The 19,652-nt window shown below is 40.1% G+C and overlaps 2 protein-coding genes across 3 annotated transcripts in view; one reads left to right on the top strand and one right to left on the bottom strand.

Moving 5' to 3' along the window:
- Positions 1-14,464, top strand: part of banp (BTG3 associated nuclear protein) — a 45,874-nt gene extending 31,410 nt beyond the window's left edge. The window contains exons 12-13 of the mRNA XM_034215695.1: positions 9,519-9,659; positions 13,414-14,464. Of these exons, the coding sequence (XP_034071586.1) occupies positions 9,519-9,659; positions 13,414-13,530 (258 nt within the window). The 3' untranslated portion in view covers positions 13,531-14,464. The remainder of the gene's footprint in view (positions 1-9,518; positions 9,660-13,413) is intronic.
- Positions 14,465-17,234: 2,770 nt separating this feature from the next.
- LOC117545671 lies at positions 17,235-19,134 on the bottom strand. 2 transcript variants are annotated; one of them, XM_034215535.1, is made up of 4 exons: positions 18,916-19,134; positions 18,375-18,536; positions 18,197-18,289; positions 17,235-17,811 (listed from the first exon to the last, which is right to left on the bottom strand). In XM_034215535.1, the coding sequence occupies exons 1-4, from the start codon at positions 19,090-19,092 to the stop codon at positions 17,491-17,493; spliced, it is 753 nt and encodes a 250-aa protein (XP_034071426.1). In that variant the 5' UTR covers positions 19,093-19,134; the 3' UTR covers positions 17,235-17,490. The 2 variants fall into 2 exon arrangements, with proteins under 2 accessions (XP_034071426.1, XP_034071427.1); XM_034215536.1 differs by lacking the exon at positions 18,197-18,289.
- Between the last annotated feature and the right edge of the window lie 518 nt (positions 19,135-19,652).

Raw genomic sequence — 19,652 nt, 5'->3', positions numbered from 1 at the left:
CAGTTCCTATAGACCGCACTGTAAATACAGATGTGAACAATGCTTTGTGTGCGCCAAAAGGGAGATAAATGTGACCGCTATAGGACCGCTTTGAAGTCTGAATGCCCAAAAATATGGATTGAAGTCAAATTCTTGGAAGAAAAACAAGGCAAAATCGTTTTTTATTTTTAATAAATAGTGCCTAAATATTGCCCATGCTCTTCATTTGAAACTGTGCAGCAATACCAGGCTTAAACTGAATGAAAAGACATGAAAAAAAAGAAAAGCTTTGCAAAAATAAAATGTGGATTCTAATTTGAAAATCAGCTATATGAATAAAGCCTCCAACTTTCTGTTACAACACTACATTTGAATTATGAAAGCTCATTGTGCATTTATACTTTATCCAGACTAGAATAAATGGCTTGAAGATGGGTATTTTGTTAGGGCTTACATCAATGAATCAAATGGCTAGCTGCAGATTTTATTGCTCTTCCTCTTACTACTCTTTTTAACCTCTCCCTCAGCACAAATGCAATTCCAAAAGTATGGAAGTCAGCGTATGTCTTGCCTTTACTAAAAGGAGGGGAGGCAACTATTTTAAATAACTATAGGCCAATCTCTAAATTGTCAGTTCTGGCGAAGGTGCTCGAACGCCTAGTGAGTGAACAGGTAAAGGAGTTTTTATGTAAAAATGATATCCTGTCTAAACATCAGTCAGGCTTCAGAAAGCAACACAGCACCATCACTGCCACAATGAAAGTGGTGAATGACATTACGAGTATCTTAGACAATAAGCAGAGTTGTGCAGCTCTATTTGTTGACCTTTCCAAAGCGTTTGATACCGTCGATCATCGCATCTTAAAGCAGAGGCTACTCAGTATCGGCATATCCAGCCATGCGGTGGGTTGGTTTGTGAACTACCTCTCTGAAAGGTCCCAATGTGTTCACTTTGATGGGCTGTCTTCTGAGTGGTTAAACATTGCTAATGGTGTTCCTCAAGGTTCTGTTTTAGGTCCACTTTTATTCTCCATATATATCAACAGTTTAGGTGAAAATGTGGATGAAGCTACTTTACATTTTTATGCTGATGATACCGTGATGTATTGTGCAGGTCCCTCCATTAAGGAGGCTGGTGTTAAATTGCAGGCTGTTTTTAACATTATTCAGACTCAGCTTGCTGAACTTAAGCTTATTTTAAATGTTGATAAAACCAAGGTAATGCTATTTTCAAAAGCTAAAAAGACACCAGAGCCTGTTTTAGATATTGTTACTATGCAAGGACAAGTACTTGAAGTGGTTACCAGTTATAAATACCTAGGTATCTGGCTTGATGATTGTCTTACTTTTAAACTTCATGTCAATAACCTGCTTAAAAAGCTGAGGGTTAGACTAGGTTTCTTTTTCAGAAACAAGTCCTGTTTCTCTTTTGAAGCCAGGAAAAGGCTAGTCACTGTGACCTTTTTACCTGTGCTGGACTATGGTGATTTGTTGTATATGAATGCACCTGCCTATTGCCTGAACAAGTTAGATGCCGCCTATCACAGCGCACTGAGATTTCTCACAAATTGTAAAGCACTTACTCATCACTGTACCCTGTATGCTAAGGCAGGTCTGCCATCACTTACTGTAAAGAGGCTCAGTCATTGGTACACGTTTATTTATAAAGCTTTGTTGGGTAAACTCCCGTATTATATCTGCTCTCTGATAACACAGAGAGTTGCAAGCAGCTATTGTCTGAGATCGCATGATGTAGTATTGTTAGATGTGCCAAGAGCAAGGACTGTCTTAGGTAAGACAGCTTTTATGTGCACAGCTCCATTTGCTTGGAACAATCTTCAGCAAGAATTGAAACTGAGCAATCTCATTCCTCTGCATGTTTTTAAAGCTAGGCTAAATGAAATGCTCGTTGATACTATGGCCACTTGTAAATGTCTATAACTATGTAAATGTATCCTGTAAATATAATGTATAATGTCCTTTATTGTTTTATGTTTCATGTGGAACCTATATGCTGCAGGTCTCCCTTGAAAAAGAGATCTATGATCTCAATGGGACCAATCTGGTTAAATAAAGGTTTGAAATGAAATGAAATGGATAATTTGAAACACAAAGTGATTATCCTAAATCGTGAGAACAGAGAAAATCTTCAATGGAATGTACTTCATTATTGTTTTTACAGGGCCTGAGTTTTAATTACAACTGGTATTTTTTTAAATCAGTCCTCTTTAGATTAGCCGATCTTGGATCAGAATTCAAGTCAAGCCGGGTTTGTTGTAAAACCTTTCAGAGCCCTTTCTGATTCTGACTCCCAGAGTGCCTGTGGGAGTTGTGGAGCAAAGGATGCAAGGGAGGGTTTGATTAGATGCAGGTGTTGAGCTCTGGTGTAGAAACACTGTCAGGGTGTGGGTGGAGATGGGAAGCTGTGGGCCATGTGACGAGGTCATTCAGAGACATCAAGATATATAATAGGAGGTAATAATGTATGGTAATATCACTTGGCAAATGTCTTAACCTTTAACTGTAAATAAGTGAAACTTCTCAAATCGTAGAGTAACTAAACAAGATACTATTTGGCTTGTCTTTCAACTTTCTAAACTTTTTAGATTTTTACCGCAAGAACACTAGCCGCGTTCACACCACAGTACTTTTCCCACTTTAGTTCCGATATAGTTCCGAAATGTCGCATTCACACCAAAAAGAGCCGGAACAAAAATTAGTTCATCAGAACCTTTTTACCCCCTTTTCCGTCCCTGCTAGAGAGCAGGGACTTTCGTGGGAGAAAAAGGTTCCTATGTCTGATTGGCTGGGCGGAATGCAAACCACGCCCCGTGAAACTCCCAAAAGAGACTAATTTATGGCAACACAAAACAAAACATGGGATCGGTGGATATGAGGAGGTTCTGGCGATTTACTCGGAAGGCTTCAGTGGAAGCTGCTTGGAGTCCCAGCAGCTTCTACTGAAGCCAGTCCCGAACTCCGGGGACTTCCGGCCGGGGACTTCGGGTGGCAGTATACGCCGTGAAGTGGTTTGCGGCCTGCCAGTAAACCCAAAGCAGAAGAAGTGATGTCAGCGTCTTCATTTGCCTAATCTTTCCCCAGGAACTTATTCCGGTGTGAACGCGATCTGTACTTAGTTCATGAGAACTAAAGAGTTCTCATGAACCTTTGTGGGAAAAGTACTGCGGTGTGAATGCGCCTACTGTTGCAATTCAATCATATTATGAGCTGGGGCTCAGCTTAAATCAGATTAGTCCTCAGACTCAGAGGTAGTATAAAATATATGTGGAGTTAATGCTTGCAGTGAGACATATTTAGGCCAGTGTGCTTATTTTCCCACTTGTCGACACTCAACAAGCACTCAGCACACAGCTGTGCTTAAGGGGCATATTAAGGGCCAAGTCGCAAACAGGCCATATTCCCCCCCCCATCCTCTGAACCACCCACCCAGGTGAAGACTGCTGCAGTCACTCGGGTGTCAACTTCGGGACAGTGTGACAGGGGCTTTAAGGAATCATAGGAACCAGATCTTTTTTTTTGGAGAGCACAGGAAAACCTTTATGTTCTATGTGTGTGGATTTTGGTATTTATTAAAAGAGACTATCTTTCAGGGGGGAGAAAAATCTTTAAGAACATACTCAGACACAAACACATACATGCACACTAAGTGGTGACTCATATTATTGTTAGCTTCACAGCTGAGTTTAACTGAGACCTCCGGTGAGCCTGGGAATTAATGCCAGCTTGCACAAAGGATTAGGATGTGGAAACACATTTAGTGATTGATGCATCACTGAGAATGTTACCCCTTGAGACATTGTTGCATTTCTGATATTTTCTGCAAGCCTTCCTTATTCAAGTTGAACTATTATTGTATAACATACAACGTATACATTTTATACTACGTTAAAGGAGAAGAAGCACATTTTAAAATCCTCAGACAAGGACAGATGATGGCGTTGTTTATCCAGTTGGTTGTTTTCTTTCAGTCTTGAAATCATGAATGTTTTTCGCATTAAGATGCTGTTGTTGTTCATTTTTGCTCTCACATTGCAGTTTCCTTAGTGCCTGAATCCATTACCGAGAGCATTACAGCATCAGCAAAATATTTATTTTCCCCTTTTTTCTTTAGGCAATGACAGCTAGCAAAGCCTACAGAGAATTTAAGATGCTCTTGATTATTCAACACTCTTCTCTCCAGTACTGTGTTGCAGCATCAGGGCTCTTTAATCCAGCTTGTCTGCATAGGGGTGGCCAGCCAGCGGGTAATGGTTATCGAAGGGTCCCACTTCTTTAGACTTTGAGGTCAACATACACTCAAGAAATACTGTTTATGGCCTCTGTTTCTGACAAATTCAGCCCACTACGTCAAATCTTATATATTGGGCTGCATTTTAAGTGAGTCACCCCCGCATGTAGTTGAAAACTGACACAGTTAGGCAATCAAAACAAGTCTGTTAAGTTTTCCCATTGTTGGGGGACTTGTCTGCTCCAAGTAAGCCCTTGCAAACATTTACAACGTTTTATTAGAGGTATTAATTATCCAACTCTACAACAACCTTGATTTGTTGTTCAAGCTAAATATCTTTATTCATCAGAAAACTAAAAGCATAATTTAGTTTTTTCACCATTACCAAACAACTTAATGATGATTATGTCCTATTTGCCGAATGAGGAGCAATTATCATCAGGGCCAACAGAATCAAAGTATGTTGCTTTACAGTGTTTTATATAAACTTTCAACCCTGTGGTATTTATAGACAACACATATATGATGTATGCTAATAGGGTGACCCAAATACAAACAAGACTAAGATGTATCCTCACACTTTTTGGCATCTTCCGTAAAGTTAATATATGTGTCTTGAGCGTAGATTTACTCTTAGCTTTCGATTGTTTTGGACATATTCATACTTTCAAGCCAAACAGGACAGTATTACACCCAGATAGAGGGAAAGAGGTTGCTCAGAAAAAGCGAGTCGTGGGACAGGATGTGGACTCGAGAAGTTCCTGTGTAATCGCTGCAGAGATCTCACACGCCGTTCCAACTCTGTAAATGCTTTTGTGCTGCTCCTCACAGCTGAGAATGCAAGTGCCTCTCAAATGGAGTTTGAGAATCTTATTGAGTTTGACAAGTTTTTACTATCTCAAGTATCAAACATAGAATCTCTGCGGTAATTATACGGTTTAGACACATGATTTTACTTGAGTTCGCACACGCATAGGTTCACATACATACGACTGCAGACAGATGCACACTTGGCAGACGCTGGGCTTGATTTCATATATGAGAACAGTGAGATAAACTGTGAGGATGAGGAGGGATCTCTATAGAGGAATGCCTTCATGAAGCCTCTCAACAGCTGGCTGTACATTTTAGATTCTCACTGATGTCAATGAGTTGACTGATCAAGCTTTGTTTCCAAGGATTTAGTCTCAGTGGGATGATCCATACTTCAAGTATGTCCATACGTTTTTCAGAAATAGTTAGACATTTTAGGAAATAAGCTCATTTACTGGTACCAGGAGATGGTTAGCCTAGCGTGTGTTTATGCTCAACTAAGCTAGCTAGCTCCATATTTATTGCACAGACCTTGTAATTTTGAGCTTCTCCTCCAACTCTCTGCAAGAAAGTGAATTAGCATGTTTCACAACATCTTCAAACTATTCCTTTCACGGTCTGATTATAGTTTACACCAACCCTTCGGGATAATGATGTTATTGATCAGGAATGTTTTATGTGTCACCAAACACAGTGATTCATTTGAGTCTTCTGTTGTGTTAAGAGTCTAGCTCCCCCACCCTCAATCCATACTGTGCCTGAAGTGTCCTGGTTGTCTGATCCGGTGAGTCAGGCGGACTTCTTACACTAATGACTTCCATCGGGGCGGCCGGGCTCGGCACATTATGGTGATGAGAAGGCATTTTGTGGTGAAACTGGCAAAGTCTCTTTAGATGACGAGGCTAATCGGCGGGTTGAGGGTGGGTTAAGTGAACCTTTGGGGCCCGCCATTAGCTCAGATCTTCAAAGTAAAGGTTGGACCTTCGGTTGAGATGCAGTGTGGGACTCTGGGATTGGAAGGGGTTAGGGGGCAACAAACATCATCTGTAATTGAGGTTTGTGAGGTTTGGGTTTTCCTGCAGGCTTGCATATTCTCCCTTAAATGTTAATGTCTGTTAAGCATGTCCCAGTACCAAGTGCAGCTGGAGACCTCACATAACATCTTAGAAGAAAAACACAAAGACAACATACACATGATCCCTGCCAGACAGGAGACACTGAATGTGCCTGTGTTCAGTCCAAGGCCATGATATAAATGATAAATGAGACCCTGCTGTCAGTTTGTGTAGGAATGCCTTTAATTTCAAACCACTCTGAGAAACTTCTTGCTGGAAAGCTTGGCCACACTGGGGGGTAGTAGTGTGGTGTGTGACCTCTGTCAGACTACAATGAACATGCACAAGCCCAAAGCTGAGTGTTTCTCTCCATTTGTCTTTCTCATGCGTATGTGTTGACAGGAAGATTGCATGTTAATTTGTATGTCTGTTGTCGCATTAGAGCAGGGGTGGGGAACCTTTTTCCTCTCAAGGGCCATGTCAATTTTTTCAACATCCTTCGAGGGCCGTACAAATTATTGACCTCTGCTTAAAAATCACAGCTCATTCATTTGGCCTTTCTTTCATGCTGTGCAAAGAAAAAGCAACCTCTTAATCCAGATATCTTACCATGACTCGCGCATGCATTCACGTGCACGGTTGTGGCATGACCACCAAACAGAAAGATATGGACACAAGATGTGTGCAAATGTATTTAGTTTCCTATCCATGGACATGATTTAAGTGGGGGGGGGGACCTAACCTCCTCTAGGGGGGTCCGGGGGCATGCTCCCCCGGGAAGATTTTTTTTAAAATATTGAAGTTGAAAGCATCAATCTGGTGCACTTTGAGAGCAAATGGAAACATCTCTCAACACCCATATGAAACAGAACTGTAAGCAGATTTTCTTTTTCTTTATGGATATTTTACAAATCACTCCCCTTTCAAACTGTATTCTTGTTTATTAATAACAACTTTTTTTTACTGTCATATAGTATTTGATACCTGTTTACTTTATTCTCTTATTTTTGTATAACTATAATGATCATATAAAGATGTGCCTTTACCTCACTGGTTGGAGAAAAAGCTTCTTATATTCGTTAGCATAGCTAGCTAACCAGATGCTAATAACAACAAAGTTATTGACTGTATGATCAGTATGACAGATCGCCACTGGGTTTACAACTAAGACACAGCCACGCAAAAACTGCAGCATGTGTGTTTTTTGAAGTCCCGGAGTGGCGTTCTGGTGCTCTCCGTCAGCACTGCACCCCTGTCATACGAGACATATACCACGTGATGACACGTTAGGCTCGTGTTGTGTTCAAGGACCATGACCGTTGCCAGGAAAAACAGGCACTCGCTTGTTTAATTATTTTGCGGTCTAGATTTCTTTAATTTTTTTCTTTTTTGCGTGTGTTTATAAATTACCTCAAGGGCCAAACCAAATGGCCGGAGGTTCCCCACCCCTGCATTAGAGTTATACAATCCAAACAAATAAAAAGGTGTCCTCTGCTAATGCCTTGTACGAGGTCACAGAAACACCCACGTAAACATACACTGCCCAATGTGTGTTGTGGTTACAGTCTATCGCAGTGGTTCTCAAACTTTTTCTGTCAGGCCCCCCCTTTGGAGAAAAAAAAAAGTCGGGCCCCCCCAACACAAATACTCAGGCTCAGTGGCGGCGCCAGAGATTTATTTTGGGGATGCTGTAGGGTAGCTTGACGTTTCATAGAGGGTGCTCAAACATTTAGGGTTTCCCATTAATGTACCGGGCGCTACAGTGGAATGGTTTACTGCAACAATCCCCACGCATAAACACAGTGTACCCGCGACTGTTACAATGAAGGCACGATAATCAGCGGTGGTTGGTGGTTATCTGCTGGTGGACTACCTGAGAGATATACAGCAGGAGAACACGCCGTCCACTGCGGAGATTAAACAGAAGGGCAACCATGACAACCATGACAACCATGCTCCGGGGTCTTCTTCGCTGCTTTTGGTGTATTTTGTGGCGGTAGCAGCGCCACTTGCAGGCCTGGTATATGTACTACAGCGTTTCCAGCGGTCTAGTGTGAACGGACACGTTAATGAATCGAATGCGTGTGAACGGAAGACTTTTTTGCGTTTGCGTATACATTTTACTGTATGCGTCCTCGTGGGGCCGGGGTCTAAGCCAAACTATATCCGGTCACAGAGATCTGCTATTTTAAAGTAAGGTCAACACATAACGACCCTAAATATAGTCTATATTAAGAACGAGAAAAGTCTTAACATATATATCGTTTTTTGTAAACATATGACAAATGTGTGCTTAGCCCCGGACAGCCCCAGCCCAATTTAACCCCTGGGTATTTGTGAGGGAGCTCCTATATGGCATTACCCCGCTGAAGCTCACCAAAGTTTAATATATTTCATAGTTCAAAGTTTTGTTTATTGGTCAAATACTGGTTTCTAATGGTTTCTGAGGAGTTCTACTGGAATGAAAGAGCACAGTACAGAAGCAACAAAGCAGCATACTGCATTAAACCTGACCTTCACAGAGAGGTTGAAGTTCATGTGGAGAGGAGGCTTCAGTAGTCTGTCTGCACTCTGTTTAGTTGTGCTATCTTACAATCAATATAGTAAATGTGAGGTAAAGTGTGTCGCCAATGTAACCGGTTAGAACTCGAAGTTGCGATGAGGTCTTAAAATGTATGGAAAGGGTCTTAAAAAAAAGGTCTTTAAAGGTATTAAATTTGACTTCAGGATTCCTGCATATACCCTGTATAGGAATACCCAACTCTCCAGCTGCTCTGTAATGAATGCGTCAGAACCACAGAGCCTGGCTCACTTTCAACACTGTGGGAGATTAGGATCCCCCTGCGATGTCTCTTTCTCCATTCTCTGCCAATTTCTTTTGTTTCTTCGTCTGAAAGAATTGTTAAATTAAATGGTCCCAGATAAAAATGAATTCTAATTAGTACATCATGTTATGGAGGGCAGGAAGGCAAAACTTGTAAAAAAAAAAAAAAAAAAGGTAATTGAGTTGAATGGACCATAAAGTTCCTCTCAAAGTCGATACATAGAAGCAGGGCGGGATGAGACACAGTGAGAACAGCAGGGCTGAAATGTTTATTCATATCATTCAGATACCCCCGCATTGTGTTTATGTGACACAGTGCTTGTACACACATTTGGCTGTAATCAATAAAAGAACATAAACATATCAGACAGGACCTAAATGAGACTCTCTGCTGTTTGGTTTTATTTGTTTCTCGTTTCCAACCGTGTTTGCTATAGATCATTGCAGAGCCAGCCTGATTGTTGCTTTTCAAACTGAGTCAAGCTAATGAGGGGGTTTCAATGGGCTCTGTTACACTTTGGCTGATGATAATTGTGAGAATCGACTGAAATCATAATGGTTGACTACTATTTTTCTCTCTCTCCATTGTTCATCTTAGGTGCTACGTGGGGCTCAGCTCATAGCGGTGGCATCAGCTGATGGGGGGGCCACAGCAGTAGAGGGCTCCCCCCTCCCCAATGACATCCAAGTGCAGTACGTCCAACTCGCGCCCGTCTCAGATCACACAGCTGCCGTACAGGTAAAACAACAGCCAAAGAAACACACATTCTTCCAGGCTTGTACACGTGTACACACACACACAGATTGTTTGTTAATGGGTAGTATTCCAACACCTGGAGAATGTTTCGATCATCTGAAGTGAAACAGACCCCGCTGCTAATCTAAATCAGTCCCACTACACGTGTTTGTTTTTGAAGAAATCCATGACAAATAGCTGTTCTCCACATCTTTTCCTCAAACTGAAGTAGATCTGTTATCAGTCCTTCAGTGATGCCATCAATCTGGGAAGCATGCTGAGTGCTCGCCAGGAAATACAATTCCCAGGAAAAAGTGATTAGGAGTATGTGTTTGGATTCAAAGTTTATTTCTTAAAGTAAATCAGACTAATAAATATCAGTCTTCTGGATAACTTCATGATACCACAGTGTTAAGTTATAAACCATTAGTTATATTTCAAATAAGTAACAGACTATTCACTTTAGTATCTGGAGAATTGAAATGAATATACAGTACCAATCTCATCAGCTGTCTGTGATAAAAGAAAAAATTGTATTTGCAACTTATTCCAAACATTGTTATTGCAAACAAACAACATAACACACACAACCTCGAGTCATCAACAGTTGATTCAAATCCAAAATCTATCTTACAAGGCCTCTAACATCTGCCTTCCACAAGAAACCGAATTATTGGTGAACCTTAGTGAATATACTTTCTTACTTGGAACATATTTTTTCAAATATAATCATATTTTTGAGGAATCAAACATATGTTTTATTTACTTTTTTTCCTTCTCCCTCTTTGGAGAAATGCCGCCCTGTCTAGCAGCCAGAGTTACTGATTGTCAGGGCTCACACCTTTGTTCTATAAGGATCTGATCAGCCTCGTAATGAGCAGAATATATCATGCAATATTTCCCTCATAATTACAGTAATGTTGAAATGAGTTTAATTTCTGCAATTTAGATGAAATACTTGCCGGTATAATGGGTCCGCTTTTCCCCTGCTGTCATAATTATATTCAAATAAAATGCACTCAGCTTTCAGTCATTATGACGGCTGTTTGTACAAACAGTAATTTAACATGATAGAGTGCAGTGAATGGAGTGTAACAAGGAGACGGGTAGTAATTAGTAGATATGCCTGAAATCCCTCGATGAGTGAGTTTTTTGAGCAACGGCTACATGTGGAATCAGGATGTTGCACACGGCAGCGTGGCCTTTGAAGTGGCCAGTTTAACTTTGGGGTGGATATGAAAGCACCACGTGTTTCTATTGTTCTTTCTGCTTTTTGTTTACCCTAAATATCAAATGTTCTCCTCACTGCTTCTTTCCCTCAAGTCCCATGCTGAATTGAGTTCCCTCTAGCCTTGATGTGGGTCTTTGTTCTGTCATATTGTAAACGGAGAGAACAGCAAATGATTAATGGCTGTGTGAAATACGGGTCCTGTCATGATACGGATCTCTCTGCAGAAAAGCCACGCACCAGGTTTCCTAGAACAAAACTTTGATCTTAGTAAAACGCTGTATTGCTGTATTTTTGTTGTTGGTAGTCGTCTAGTTCATTAGTTCCTCTGCCTTGTGAGTGTCGAGGAGATTAAGGCATCTTCGACTGATTTATTGTTTTGGGTGTGGGTCGTTCACAAACTGATAAACTCCAGAAAGCATACAAAACGATTGCCCCCCCACCCACTCTATTCCAGGGTCTGCACCCCATGTTGCGGGCCCAGGGAGCAATCAAACTGTTTGTTTGCTCAACTGATTTGTTTGGATGGATTTTTAGATCTAAAAAGAGCTAATGTTTTCCTAATGTCTAATTGTACACACATCTTGACAGAAATCAACAAAGTAGGTCTGATCAGCGTTCTGTTCGCTGGAGTTTGGGTTCAATAAGTGCGAAGGGACATTCCCCAGGACAGAAAAAACAAGCCTGTTAACAATGTGTTGACTTTTGATCAAACAATATTTAAACTCGTCGATAGCAGATTTTCATTTGGCATCACTGCCAAGTGTCAAAAAAGGTTGGTGCTAAGATGCTCAACATGTTCAAGTTGATCTTATTAAGTGTGCTTTAAAGGACTTCATATAGTAGATCTATCCAACCCATTATCAAAAAGGTGAATGCATATGATAAATGAGTAAGTAAAGTTGATATAGAATAGCATTGCCTAATCAAACCTACTGCAGCTGTATTGTAAAGACACAATGCACAGATTTGATTGGGGCATATATACTGGGCCTGCTTCAGGGTGTGTTATTATCAAAGTTGGGTTGTGATGTCCTGAAGTGTAAACATGGCTGACTTTCAGTTCAAGGTTCATAGGAAGGTTAGCGCTGTTCTTTTTCCACTTTTTTTGCAAAGTGTTGAATCGAGAGAATTGCTCTCATCTGTGTCCAGACATATGGCAGCACTTATAAACGTTTTTGAAAAGTTACTTAGGCTTTTGTTTTTATTTATCTCAGCATTTTCCCTCCCTCTTTATTAAATAGTTTCCATTACCAAACTAGATGAAGTTGGGGTCAACACATTTTTAGTAATCTATGGGGCAACAGTGTGAGTTGGGAGTTTTGATGCAACATGGTTTATCTCCATGTCTAATGGTGGGAATAAAGAACAACAAGAACCTGATTCACCCACACATTTCAAAAAAATCCAACACATGTTCTGTTGAAAAAGACTGAAAGCAATGGATCTATTATCCTTGAGTATTAACAAATGGAGAACAAGGCCCGCACTGTGACAGTTCACCGTGTCCAAAGTTTCATATGCTCAGTGAGAAACATGGATCCATGTGAGTTTTACTTGGCCTGTTGACCGCAAGTGGTTACCGTGTGTCAGCCTCATGTGTTGTTGTATTGTATGCACTGTTGTGCTGCAGCTGTGCATCATTCAATGCTATTGTCTAGTGACAGCATGCCGGGCTGAAGGGAGGATTACATGCGGCAGGTGTTTTTAGGGAACCTTTGGCGTGCATTTGAGGAAGGAGTGAGTCACTCTTCATGAATATCATCCAGGACTGAGTCATGAACCTCTCATCTTTTGAGTTTTTTTTTTTAAACCTACACAATAGCTTGCTCTGTCTAACACCGAGCACAGAGTCAGTCAGAGAACATTATAATACAAATAGCTCATCACTTCACGTCCCCCCACCTGTCACTGCCTCTTTTCTTGGCCTTTGCACCAACTGTCTTCTCTCTGATATATCTCCTCTCTAATCTCTCCTGTCATTCCTTTACATCTTCAGTCCATTACCTGTCTCCCACAATGCTGCAGGGGCAGAGGCTAGGCCTGGGCGGTTTAGAAAGAAAATATTCCAGTATCACAACGTTTTTCACACAATACCTCCACAACAATAGTGTGACGATATTGTGGGGTTGGCCATTGAGGCTTTCAAAAAACTAGATAACATTTTTTGATAAATAATCTCTATTAATTTGGATGTAATGACTAAGCAGGTAAAGGAAGTAATGAAACCTATATAACAGTCTGATACATTCAGAAAAATACATAATTTTACCGTAATCCAGCCTTTTTAAAAAGAGGAAAACACAACACTTGTATAACGATACAAATTAACACAATATCCAATCTGATGTTGGTTTGATAATTATATCATTATATGTCCCACCCCTGGCTGGGGCTACATCATGTTTTGGTCTTTTTCTGTGAGTTCCTGGGACACAGATTTGTGTTGCAGCCTTCTCATGATCACTGATCAGGTCAAAAAGCATGCTACAGTCTTCTAAATGATCTCCTCTCTGTCATGTGTCACAGGCTGCTGAGCTAAGCCCGGCCATGCAGGCGGAGTTGGAGGTGAAAGAGGCCATCCAGGGGGCCATCCAGGGAGAAAACGGCGAAGTGGTCCAGATCGTCACCTCCGTGGCCAATTGAGAGCCCGTCTGGTTCCTCACATCTCAGATCTCTGCTCCTCAGCAATGGCCTGACAAGTCTCAGCGGCCCAAACGTGCACACGGTCTGACAGACACTCAAGTCAGAAAGCTATTTTATAGACACTGAAGGACACGGATGAAATAGAAAAGAAGCATTTTTCAGTTTTGTGTTTGGCCCTACAAACTCTTCTGTTCATTGCAAACCAGATGTCGCAATGTGGAAATGTTTGCAGACTACTTGAAAAGACTATGATACTCACAAATTCAACAGTGGTCTGAATGTGTTTTCATCACCAGAAGAACCTGGCCCAACACTGAATACACAGTGGTATTATTGTCTGTCCAGGGAGGATGCTACTTATGCAGACCATCACCCCGCCACTTCATCAGCACACACACTTACATCAACTTTGGAAAATAGTGGAGTTAAGCTGCTTGGCTACCTCTGAGACACCCGTGAGGTTTTTGTAAAACCCCTGAATCCCAAGTCAAACAATCAGTACTGTGCTCCTTTTCTCGTCATTTCTTGCCACAGTGGACTGCAATGGAAAGTAGATTTAACCGAGCTCAACTTCTCTTGGTTATGATTCATTTGGTTTCCTGTCACTCCATGATTCAATCCATACTTTGTCCGCCGGCTGAGAGCCCTGCCTTCCCTTACTTTGCTCTTCTTGTTTTCATAAAGCTTAAGCCGCACAGCTGTTTGTTTGTTTCATTTGCATAATTGTAACATGCTAAAGGTTTTTTGGGAGCTTTAATTTTGGAGGAAGAAGACTATGAAATAGAAGAGATGGTGCCAGTAGACAGTACAAGATGCTTGTAGAAAACCAAGGAAACCTTGAACTTGTTTATTTCCCCAGTTTTGTCTCTGCGAAAGATACATTCATGTGAATAAAACGTGCTTGTGGTTGCCATAAAAGTGTGTTTTTATTTTGTCTTGTCTCTGTATTTCTCTTTATTTACATCAACTGGGGTCATCAAAATGCCTTCAAGGATTTCCGAGACATGGCTTTGCTTTCATCCACTCCAAATAGATAATTGAAGAGAGTGGGAAATGTAGTTCGGTTTTGAGGTCTGGTTTCATGTTTCATTGACTTACTTCTATGTTTAAAGTATATATGTCAACTTCAATAAACATTAACTTCTGTACTGTAAGCCACCCTGTCAACATGGAAAACAGGCTTTTGTCAAAAACACTAATAATTGTGTTTGTCTCATTTAAGCAGTTTCAGACCTGTAATTACATTTCTTGGTAATCCACTCCTAACCCAGAGCCAGATTTTGTTTTTCTGTCAGTAAAGACATAGAATTTGTTGTGTTGGATTGATGCGCCAATAATAATGAATATTTCCGCAGTCAGCAATAAAAGAGATGAGCGAGACAAGTTTCCCATGCTCGGTGTGATGTAATAGTGAATTTTGGATTGGCGAAAAGAACCAGGCGACAAAATGAACTTGATAAAAACAACATTCACAGTCTTGGCTGCTTCCTCTTGTTTCCCTTCAGTCTGTAGCTGTCTCCGACCCCCTTTACACTGCCTCTTCATCTTCCCCTTACGTATTCCTCTTCTCCCACTTGTGTTTTCTTCTTTCTCCTTTGTGTTAAAAAGCACATTCACTCTCCTCTAAAATTAAACACTATGCTGGGCTGAAGTTTAGTGGGACCCTTTTAAAAATAATCTTGATGTGGCTGAGTAATAATGTTGGCTTGGACAACTCTCTCTCCCCCAGTGACCCCTCCATTAAATTGTTGACTTGGACAGGAACGGACCCTGCTCGTACCGGCCTTTTGCTTTTTACAACCCTGGGCTTTATCCAGGAGCTGGAGTGGTTACCATAGCGACGGGCTCTCTCTCTGGCTGCCTCTGAGATAACCTGCTGAAAACAGAAATGAATGATAGATGTAGAGATGAGATTGTTTGGAAGCAGACTGCATGTTTTTGGAGAAGGAGAGGAGTGACGGACAGAGAGCAGGCGGTGTATCTTTCCCTTCTTTCTCTCAGCAGCTCTGTGTTCTCCTGCAGTAATGGCGGCTCTGCTGGCATCTGCCTCAACATGCAAGCACTAACCTCTGCAACTCCCTGGGTTTAGGCTGCAAAGTTCCCCCTGCTCAAACTTTTTCCAAGGCTGGAGGAGTTATCTCAGGATGTGAAAAGATGACTGAACATATTTGTTGGAGCAGAAATGTCCAAACAGAATGCGTCTCCAGGATCATAAATCAGCATCTGCTAATCTTGGGGAAACAAAGCTCCCCACAGACAAAATGCCTCGTGCCAGAGGACTGATTACACCAACACAGTGCTGTCACAGTCTACAGCTGTACATTTGTTTTCGCACATGTTGAATATTCGAAAAGGTCACAAGCACAACTCTGTTTGATTTTCTTCCCTGTTGCAGGTGAGCACAACAGTATTTAGTTGTATAGACATTTAATAATGGGAATTCTGCATACATCTGGCTCTAATGTCAAATTAGACGGCAGCAAATCAATGGGAAGCTTAGCAACTTAGCTGCTGTTTCATGCATCATAAAATAGAAAGGGCTGCTGGCGTCAGTTTTTAGGGATATTGAACATCCAAAATGTTTAGCTATATCAAAAAAGTACATCCTTTACTCAAGTAGAAGTACAGATACTCGTGTTTAAAAATACTCTGGTAGAAGTCTACTGACTAAACTTCTTTACTCAAGTAAAAGTAAAGAAGTATTGGCTTCGAAATGTACTTAAGTAAAAAAAGTACCCATAACTAGGCTACCATCTGTTTTATAGAGTAACTGTCCTCCCTTTATATTAATAGAACAATAATGTCATTGTTAGCTAATGAATGTTTCGATGCTGAACAACGGCAAAATGACAACGATTTCATTGGTCCCTCGTCTTTAGAGAAGACCAGGAAATGATGGATACACGGATCGTGTTCAAATCAATAGGCACGCAATGACTCTAAATAATAATGATCACGCCACCAAACGTAGGTTAAAACTAAAGTAACCAGCCTGTTTTGAAAATGTAAGAAGTACAGGTATTTGTGTTAAAAATGTAAGAAGTACAAGTACAGGTACACTGTAAAAATAAATAGGGTGTTTTTACTTATAAACATAAGTTCAAGGGCTGCCTCATATATATGAGTTGACTTAAAGTACAAATGTACTTTAAGTCAACTCACAATGTTAAGTAGTACAAGTTATTTTACTAGTGATCATTCATTGTTATAACTTAATACTGTGAGTTAAAGAAACTCACTTTTACATTATAGGTTCAAGAAATGTTCATTATCTAGTCAAATCAACTTTAACTTCTACCTTATCTTAACTCACAGCTCTAAGTTAGGATAACTTTAACTATATTTATACCGACTGACAAATTCAAGTTATGTTGACTCATGTTTTCAAGCAATTGAACTTACATTTTCATGTTAAGTAAACTAGTGTTTTCTATTTCTAACTCTTATTATAATGACAAGTTCCCCAGCTTCCTTAAACTTCTTACCGACTGAACTTAGAACATTAAACATCACCCACATGCATATAAAAGGAGATCAAGGCTTGAAGTTACTTCAGATACTGAAATATTTTTATTTTTCAATTTCAATTCAATTCTTTTTTATATGTATATATATATATATATATATATATATATACACACACACATACACACACAACAAACATACACATTATAAAATCTAATATGTATAATATATTCATTTGACTAATAGGACAGAGGGTGCAGTGCAAACGGTACGAAACAAAGAGCTTTTTGAACATTAAGTTCTTTCTATACATCAGCAGGAGAGGACTCTTTCAACAATGTCCTCTTAAAATCCAAGTTTCTTCGTGACATTTCAAACATTAATGGAATTCTCACTAACCTAAAACATTTTTATTTTTTAAAAACATGTCACTGTAGAGGCAAAAATAGCATACAAATGAAGAACACCAAATTGAACTGTACACTGTTTGACGATCTACCTCCTAGCTAGTTTGTTTTTTAGGCCTTGTATTTTGGCAGAGGCTTGGTCTGGCTGTATCTTCAGGACAACCCTCTGGAGGAACTCAAAGGAAAACTTCATTTCCAGAGGATAATGAAGATTCAAGCAATAAATCAGTCCAAGAAGCATCGCAAAGCCGCAAGCCACATCCTTCAGGTTGTGGAACACGATGGTCTCCTCGACCACAACTGCCACGTTGAAGATCTGCTGAGGAAAGGCATCCCGTTCACCTTCGTAGCCTATCAGTAGACCAACTTGCATCCCCTTCATGGCTTCCTCAAGAGTGTCTCCATGAGCCTTAAAAAAGGAGAAATAAAAGTGAGCTCAGTGTATTACAAGTACTTTTTATCTACAAAGCTAATTAAGAGGCCTCTGCTATAAACATAGAAGCTACAATCTACAGTTCACAGTGTTAAAGTGCAATGTGATGGAACATCATTTCAATTGCCTCATTGGCTCCCTTTTCACAGTTTGAGTTATATATTTATTTATATTATTTAATAGTTAAACATTTATTTTCTTGCTGTTTTTGTTTATATTAAATGTATCATTCTTTATTGCAATTATTTTAGTTAAATTAAGGTAATTGTAAACATTACTTTTGAAGGAAACTTTGGGCACAGGGTGATTTATGTTAAAATGTACAATTACATAAAGTAATTAAAGACAATTATGATCTTACATCACACATCCTGATGACATTTGCCTGATTTTCACCAGACAAGTAGTGTGATAGTCCCAAGAGAGCAGCAGTCCTCCTCCTCTCATTTGTGTTCTGCAGGACAACAAATGCAGTGGGATATAAACATTTGTAGCAAACAAATGGTGGCTAAATTATGGTCATCAGCATCTCCACTTACATCTTTCTCAAGGCAGTCCAAAATGCCTTTTAGTGCCGGTTTCTTTCCCGTCCTGGATGCACCTTTGTAGACCTCCAGCAATGTTGGGGCCAGGCCATCAAGTCCATCCAGAAACGATGACAGCAGGTCCATAGTGACAATTCTCTTGAACTCTGCCTGAATCTGAGGAGACACAGACATATAGAAAATATTCTACCAACAGTCTCCAAGATGCATGCATGTGCAACTGTGCATTTTCTTGCAATAAAAACATGGCATATGCTGGTGACAAGAGAACCCAATCTTAAGTATAGTCGTGTTTTAAATGTTAAGTGCAACGTAGAACTTGATTCAAAATGATATACCCGTCTTTAACATGCAAAAGGATGTGTTTTTGAATAGCTTTTTAACAATTGACTCGAATCTGCAATAATATTGATAAACGTGATAATTTTGTCTCTCTACATGCTTGATTTAAAGTTTTCAAATTTCACATGATTGAATAAGACTGATAAAATATATGAAATAAGATGCTTTATAGTTTGAATTTACAATTGATTACCTGTCTCTCACTGAACAGAGCTGGCCATCTGGACTTTAGTTCTGTGATCAGTGGCTGATCTCCAACGATCTCTCTCCGAAGCTGAGAAAAGGTATCAGTCATCAATGCCTCAATGAATTGGTGATCAGGGTCTTTTTTGGGCATTTCCATCTCCATTTGTTGACGCTTCTCTTCCATGTCATCACTGCTCAATCCTTCAGGGAGATCTGGACAATAGTTGACCTCACCCTTCTTCGACTTTTTAAGACGACTGTATGTATCTAAGTTTTAACAATTGCCTTCTCATTGTAACTGGAAAACCTGCACAACTTACAAGTCCACTTCATCCAGTTGCAGCAAAACGGAAATCTTCGAAAATCTGTACCTGTAATAGAGAACACACATTTAGGTACATTTTCTATAAAATATTTTCTAAAAAGCAGAAATACAAATGTGTCTCCATTTCAAGAGTGGAACATAGCATTCGTACACAATATAAATGCTATTTCTGAACACAATTAGCATTTTACTCGTTCAATGGCGCGAGGCACCCCCTCCATATCTGGGCAGGTTTAGCGTGAGCTGAACTAGAAAAACGTTGTAAGGATAGAATCACTTTAACACTTGCTCGGCTTTAACAAAAAACAATCTTCAAGTCCCCTATACTTATCCACAAATGACTTCCATTTCAAAGCCGTGGCCCAGCTACTAGAACATAGCAGGGGCTAACAAGCTACAATTGTTAGCTTAACAGAGAG

Source organism: Gymnodraco acuticeps, unplaced genomic scaffold (genome assembly GCF_902827175.1).
Source record: "Gymnodraco acuticeps unplaced genomic scaffold, fGymAcu1.1, whole genome shotgun sequence".
NCBI classification, from domain to species: domain Eukaryota; kingdom Metazoa; phylum Chordata; class Actinopteri; order Perciformes; family Bathydraconidae; genus Gymnodraco; species Gymnodraco acuticeps.
Note: the sequence above shows the minus strand (reverse complement) of the source record. Positions and strands in the feature narration are given on the sequence as shown.

Coding starts and splice junctions, on each gene's coding strand:
- LOC117545671 (XM_034215535.1), bottom strand. CDS start 19,092: ATGGAAGAGAAGCGTCAACAAATGGAGATGGAAATGCCCAAAAAAGAC. Junction 18,537..18,915: donor CTCTGTTCAGTGAGAGACAG/GTAATCAATTGT, acceptor GTGTCTCCTCAG/ATTCAGGCAGAGTTCAAGAG. Junction 18,290..18,374: donor TGGACTGCCTTGAGAAAGAT/GTAAGTGGAGAT, acceptor GTTGTCCTGCAG/AACACAAATGAGAGGAGGAG.